Source organism: Trachemys scripta, chromosome 17 (assembly GCF_013100865.1).
Source record: "Trachemys scripta elegans isolate TJP31775 chromosome 17, CAS_Tse_1.0, whole genome shotgun sequence".
In the NCBI taxonomy this organism is placed as follows: Eukaryota; Metazoa; Chordata; order Testudines; family Emydidae; genus Trachemys; species Trachemys scripta.
This window is the reverse complement of record NC_048314.1, coordinates 21,497,081-21,504,112: the sequence shown is the minus strand read 5'-3', so window position 1 is coordinate 21,504,112 and position 7,032 is coordinate 21,497,081. Positions and strand designations below refer to the sequence as shown.

The following is a 7,032-nucleotide window of genomic DNA, read 5'->3' as shown; positions in this document are numbered from 1 at the left end:
AGGGAGGGCTCCCCCCCGGCCCGGGGAGCTGTGCGGCAGCTCCCCACCCCAGCTCATCTCTGCTACACCCCCTTCCCAAGCGCGCACTCGCTGCTCCACTTCTCCCGCCTCCCAAGCTTGCAGCACCAATCAGCTGTTTGGCGCCGCAAGCCTGGGAGGGGAAGAGAATTAAAGCGGGGGTGGTGTGCTCGGGGAGGAGGCGGAGCAGAGGTGAGCTGGGGTTGGGAGCTTCCGCACAGCTCCCCGGGGAGGGGGAGCTGACGTGGGGGGTGGGGGCGCCTCAGGGCAGAGGGGAGGGAGCTGCCGCAGGGCTGGGGGGGCGGGGGTGCAAGGTGGAAGTTTCACCAAGGGCGTGAAACTTCCTTGCACCGGCCCTGGTGCAGGCCCATCCCCTGCAGCAGTCCTCAGGGGACTGGGGGCGGGACGGGGCTGGGGCAGAGAAGGAGTGGGGCGGATCAGGGGTGGGAAGAGGAGGGGTGGGGGCCATGAGGAAGAGGCGGAGCAGGGGCTGGAGCAGCACGCAGCTGCCAGGGCACCAGGAAATGCGGTCCCCCAAATTCCCTGGTCCCCTACGCAGCTGTGTACTTTGCGTATGGGTAAAAACGGCCCTGGGAAGCAGAGTAGGTACAATGGGTAACATGCTGCATTTCACATCCCCTCCTTTCTGTCTTACCCTCCATTTTATTTTTCACAGTGCTGCAGTAAAAGCAATTTTCTGCTCAGAGAACTGTTTTGGGAAGACGGATATTTTTCGCTCAGACAAACCCCACAGGCTGTGCTTTCTGACTGCTGGGGAGCAGCCTGACTCCTCCACTGTGGACCATGTGGCAGGGAAAAGAAGTTACCCAGGCTGCATTTTAAGGTGGCAGCATTCCTAGTGGACATGTCCAGTAAGTTCCAAGGAGATGCTGCTCTGAGATGGGTCTTGGAGGAAGCAGAACTGGGATCTAACAAATATAAATCCCCCTCTCTGCGGTCTTGGTTAGGGTAGAGGGCATGACACAGGTTGCAGGATCTATTTTGAAATAGCAAGACTGCTAATACTATATATTTGAAGTATCTGCTGCACTTGTCTAAGTAGCTACATCTTGTCCTGAGCATTAAGTGTTTAACTTTTAACAGAATCATTGTCCTGTGGCCTCTTCTGCATCAAAACCCTGTCATATTTGTGAAAACCCTTGAAATACTAAAACAACACATGGATTGTGTGCATTCAAGGAGTTTTCTTTTTTTAAATCTAGTCTCTGGTATCCTTTCCAATTAACACACGACCTAAATGCAAATACATCCAAAGCTGATAACCATTTTAAGCTCTCTTTCTCTATCCCTCAGCCTCCTAAAATTGTTTGTTCATACTTTTGTTTGGAATGATAAACGCATGATGAGCTTGAAAAGCATGGGACTTTAATTTTATGTGGAGGAGAAGAATAAGAGGAGACATGACAGACGTATACACGATAATTAATTGCACAGAAAAAATAAATCAGGTACTTCCACTTATCCTCTCTCATAATACAAGAAAAAGGGGACAGCCAATGAAATTGAAAAGCAGCAAATTTACAAATGATAGAGATTATGTAGAACATAATCATAGAAATGCAGGGCTAGAAGAGACCTCAAAAGGTCATCTAGTCCAGCCCCCCATGCCAAAGCAGGATTAAGTAAACCTAGACCATCTCCGACACGTGTTTGTCCAGTCTTGTCTTAAACCTCCAGTGATGGGGATTCCACAAACTCCTTAGGTGACCTGTTCCAATGTTTAACTATCCTTATAACTAGAAAGTCCTCTTTATAATAGCCTTTTACCTATTTGAAGATTGTTCCCCCTTCCTCCATTCTTCTCTTCTCTAAACTAAACATGCCCAGTTCTTTCAGCCTGTCCTCACAGGTCATGTTTGCCAAAGTTCGTATCATTTTGTTGCTCTCCTATGGAATCTCCCCAATTTGTTCACATCTTTCTTAAAGTGTGGTGCCCAAAACTGGAGACAGTACTCCAGCTGATGCTTGTGGAACTCAGTGGCACTAGACATCACTGAATCAGGAGTTCAGCAAGATTCAAAATAGGATTAGAAATGTATATAAAAAATGAGAACATCCACACACTGCGTTTCTTTACTCTTCCTGTGGAGCATCTGATACTGGCCAGCATCAGACAGAGGATACTGGACTAGACAATCCACATGGCAATTCCTATATTCCTAAATGCTGTATGAATGAACAAAAACTAACCTAGAACATCTGCTTTTTGCTGTCCAGTGTTACTCAGTGTCTTACAAAAGCTTAACGATCAAGTAACTTAACAGTGATTTTCATTTGACTTGAATGAAGGACTCAAAGTTCCACTGGCTTAAATGCAATTGTTTCTTGAGGCAGGAGTAAAAGTGGGGATACACTGGTGTGTTGAGTGGCACATCCTTACCCAGCATGTTCCTCCATCTGACAGCTATTGATTAGCTGCACTGATGTTCAAACTTGGATTATGAACCAGAAAGATCATATTTGTGAAGAGAATGAAAAAACAAATGTAACCACCAAATACATGGTAGCTATTTTAGGAATGGCATGGTTCCCACCAAAAGTCCCTAGATCAGATCTCTTTCCTGCACCAGAAAAAAAAAAAGTTATATTCAAACCCATATAAGGCAGCATTTAGTCGAGGTGGTTCTTTAAAATATTAGTACTGCTTTCTGTATTGTCGGAGGACTTTTATCATCTTGTTAGCTTTTCTCTTTTTGCAGCAGTCGCATCCAACTTTGTGATGTCGGCAGACACACTAACAATTTGTGAGTTACCCAAGATTTGCTTATATATTTACACAAAATATTTATAAAACAAGGTTTTATAATGGAAAGTGTTGGACAACCTGTATTATCGGTAGAGCTGACAGCATCACCTCTATATTATGAAATTAGCCTGTAGCACGCTTGAAAGTAGATGCTGCCTTCCCCTTCTAGGAATTAGTCCATAGAGGACAACTGCCCACTACTGCAATTGGCTAATGCTGCCCCTCCTTCAGCTCAACTGGTAGAGGTCTGTGCTTTGGTAATGAAAGTCCCAGGTTAAAACACTCAAGATGATCAGGGGTTGAATTTATGTTAAGTTAAGATTAAAGTTGAAACAAATAGAACTCTCTGTAATTTCTGCCTTGCTGCTCTTTTAGTCATTTAGAAACAGGCAAGTCTTGATTTCTGGTTCAGTTTCTCCCTCTTCCCTCCCAACACATTTGATTGTCATCAGGCTGTGGGAAATAGCCACTAATTGTGCCATGTTTGTTTTACAAATTAAACTTTATTATGGGGGAGTTTTTCAAAGACACAGGTGGCAGACAGGGACCTAGCTCCCACTGAAATTCAATGCCAGTTGTGTCTGAAAATCTCCCCAGTAACTTTTAGATGCATATGAACATCTTCAAACTCACTGATTGATCATTGCTGCTCAATGAGGTATAACTACATCCCACACTCTCCTGGGACTACAGGTGCTTCCAGATAAACCAGACTGTCTTCAGGCTGAGTACCACTGAAATCCATGGTAAAGCTCCCACTGACTTTAGTGACAGGATGATCAAGCCAACAGATGGTAGAGATAAATTAATTCTTTTAAATGGTTCCCACTCAATATAGGGTCACTGTGACTGAGTGGCCAGCATTCTCACTACCAGGTATGGAGGTCACAGGGTGGAGTCCATTCTAAAACTTAAGACAGTAGCCACTATGTACGTTGCAGTGCTTGGCAAGAAGCCTGCTGAAATGCTAGAAGCCATCAAGTGGAGGGCATGTTAAATTGGGATCTCTTCTGCTCATGGCACTTTATCGAAGGGACTATTGTGCAAACCTTCCCATAGATAAAATTAATAAACCTGGCTGCAATCTCTAAGGATGTGTGAGAACTATTCCAGGTCACAAAAATGTGGCTTCACTTGTCTCAATAGTCATTGTAGATAGTATTTTTAACTCATTACTTTGTAGAGTAGTTTGAGAAACCTAGAGGAGGAAAGATGCTATAAAAGCTCCCCTTTTTTATCCTAAAGGAGGAATACCCTGTGCTGAGCCATGCCATGCCCCAGCAAAGGGAAGTTTTTTTGCCAATAAACTTGCATCATGCATAAAGCTGGCTATGGAGGATGGAAAGAACTGCAATTATCAGTTAGAGAAATAACAGACTCCGGAAAAAGAATGATGGTAGGATCCTTGTTAGCAAAGTTGGATTTTTACATCCAAAAGCAAGTTAACATTCAAAGCAGTTTATTCAAAGAGGATCTACTTACTAATAAGGCCTCCTTGAAACAAGTCATCCCCATAACTTTTTTAACTCTCTTCCTAGGAAACATTTTAAATACGTTTAAGTGTATACATCTTTGAAATTTCTATTCAAATAGTGTTTTCAAAACATATTTACTCCAGGCAAAAAACAAACACAAAGCCCCCAGTATTCCCGGCACTCCTTTGAACAGACTTGTGCTATTTTTACCAGTGTTTGGCATCTATCCTAAATCAGTTGTAAAGCAGAGGAAGATGACCCTTTACTCGCTGATCTCCTCTGCAACTCCACCAATACAATCTTCACAGGTTTCTTATTAAGATATCCAAGAACAGCAGGGGGATGTTATGGAGTAGACGCTTCTTCAGGATTTCTGTATCAGATTACACCAGGGTATTTTTGCCTCTGGCCAACAAAAACATACATCTTCAGTATGTTAAAAAAAAATGTAACATCGTCAGTGATTTTATGAGAATTTAAAAAAACAAAATTAAATTTCTTGAAGCACAGAAACGATCATGGAGCTACATCACAAAATATATGATGATGTGTTGCTGGACGATGTAAGGCCAAATCACACAGCAGATGCCCTGTCATTAATCTCACAAACCACACAAAACACAGGGATTTTGAACATACATTTTCTGTTCACGGCAGGGGATGTTTTACCTAAGCAAATCTATTCTCTTTACTCTTAGATTGTAAGATACTAGGGACAGGGAGCTTGTCTACTCCCTGTACTGTACAGGGCTGTGTACGTTTTCAGCAGGCTACAAAAAAGTAAAAGCTCTCCTTTCTACAGTTAATCATTTCTTTGAGCTCTCCTCATTCTATCTATCTAGGTACTTATACTGCCCTCAACAATGTAATAATAGGAAATACCTTATTGTGCCTCTGAAATCATCTCACTGATCAGCCATTAATATCAATCATTTGGTGAAATGATACCATAGCTATTCAATCAGCTGTGCGGTATTACTATATTTTCTCAAAAGGAGAATATTCTATTTGCTTGTTTGTTTTTAAGGCACAAACAAAAAACTGCTGCAGGCTTATATTTCCATTTCCACTATGGTTTGCCATCCAAAACCATTTCAGTAATGCCCATTGATGTGGGTGTGTGCATATGCAAGCAATGACTCATAGTAACCTTCCATCTTGTCTGCTAGAATTTACAACCAAATAAAATTCGCAGCAGCAGCTATTACCCTAAAGCTACTATATAATTACCAAAAAGAACACCCCCAATATGCATCCAAAAAGCAGCCGGGTCCATTCTGCTGCTAAGAGTGAAAATAAAATGTTATCTATTAACAGTTGTATAACTGACTACATTTTAAGTGTCCCTTTACTAATGAAAGGTTTGTTCACTGGCTATTTATATGTAAATATTCTTTCAATTCCAATGAGTCACTCTGTTTAAGTGTAGATGCAGCACCTAAGTTTCACCATTAAATGAAAAGTGGTGTACCCAAAAGGAAAGTTAGCTCTGCAGAGAGAACCATTAGTAACGTTGGGCAGTTTTGAACTTTTTGTACATCCACTTTCTTTATTATAGATTTTGAAATAGGGCCAGCGCCTCAGGCAGGAGAGTTTATTTAAATATCAACATCCACCTCCCTCCTTGGTTAAGGAGTAAGAATTCAGGAGGCCTCCGAAAAGAATCTGGGCTCGGTCCTGCAGGCTGCTGCGCACGTTTCCCTCCCCTGGGACTCAGGGAGAGTGGAGGGGACCCAGCTCCTTGCCAGGATTTGCTACCGCCGGTCACTGCAGATACCATCCGGTGCTGGACGGGCACCCGTGGAATATTTTACTTGGGTTTCTATTAGACGCATCAAAGCAGCCAGAGAGTGAGGGACAGCAGCGATCGCCCCTCGCACCCTCCAGCAGCGCATCAGGATTGGATTGGGTGGGTCCCTCCTGGCTGCGCTCATGCGCGTAACCCAGGGCGCACGGCGGCTCCCTGCTACCCAGGGACCCCACCTCCGGAGTCCAGGGCGTTCATGGGTCGGGGGCACCCGGGCTCCCCGGTGCTCGGCTGCCTCCCAACTCCTGCCCTTCTGTGGAAGCTGCCGAGAGTCAAAGCCAACTCAGGGCTCCATCCTGGCGTCCAGGGGGAGCTTCCCATTGTCCCACCGGCGGCGGGATCGGGTCCTTGTCCCCCCAGCCTCACAAACGGGACTGCAAAGACTCTTTCCTCCGCCCGCAGCAGCTGGGGAGGAGGGACCGACACGTCCCCGCTCTGCGCTGCTGGAACAGGGCAGCTGCTGCGCCCGGGGCGGTCTCCAGCAGGGAGCGGCCGATGGAGACGAGCCCGGAGCAAGCGCAGGCACCCGCCTCCCGCTTGCCCGAAGCACCCCCCCGAGCCCCTGCAGTGGGGCTCTCGCCTCGGACCTACCTGCAGCTGTTGCTTAAAGGCAGGAGACGACTTGGCGAGTTGCTGCGGCGCCCGGCTGGCTGAAGGAAGCTGGCGCAGAGGGGCTGGGCAGGCAGGAGTGGCACTGGGACTGGGGCGGGGGTGGGCAGGGCCTTGCACGTGGGCACCGAGTGACTCTGTTCTCCACTGAGCAGCCGCGGCCCGCAGGAGGAGGATCCGGGGGTGGGGCTGGGCCAGCAGCTGGGGTCTGCAGGGCTGGCTGCGCTGTGGCCGTGTAGCAGCCAGGACTGGGGCAGAAGCAACAGGAGGAAGCCGGTGAGGTTAGGTGCATAAGCATAGAGAGGATGTATCCACCTCCTTGTGCAGCAGCCCTTTCCTGTGGTCCACAACAACCG

General features: G+C 46.1%; 1 protein-coding gene across 3 annotated transcripts in view; it reads right to left on the bottom strand.

Moving 5' to 3' along the window:
- Positions 1–6,804, bottom strand: part of GSN (gelsolin) — a 45,397-nt gene extending 38,593 nt beyond the window's left edge. Inside the window, exons 1-2 of one of the 3 annotated variants that reach the window (XM_034793725.1) lie at positions 6,659–6,776; positions 4,268–4,319 (exon numbers count right to left, since the gene is read on the bottom strand). In XM_034793725.1, the coding sequence (XP_034649616.1) occupies positions 4,268–4,300 (33 nt within the window). In that variant the 5' untranslated portion in view covers positions 4,301–4,319; positions 6,659–6,776. Of the gene's footprint in view, positions 1–4,267; positions 4,320–6,658 lie in introns of all 3 variants that reach the window. The other 2 variants (XM_034793726.1, XM_034793724.1) reach the window with 2 other exon arrangements.
- Between the last annotated feature and the right edge of the window lie 228 nt (positions 6,805–7,032).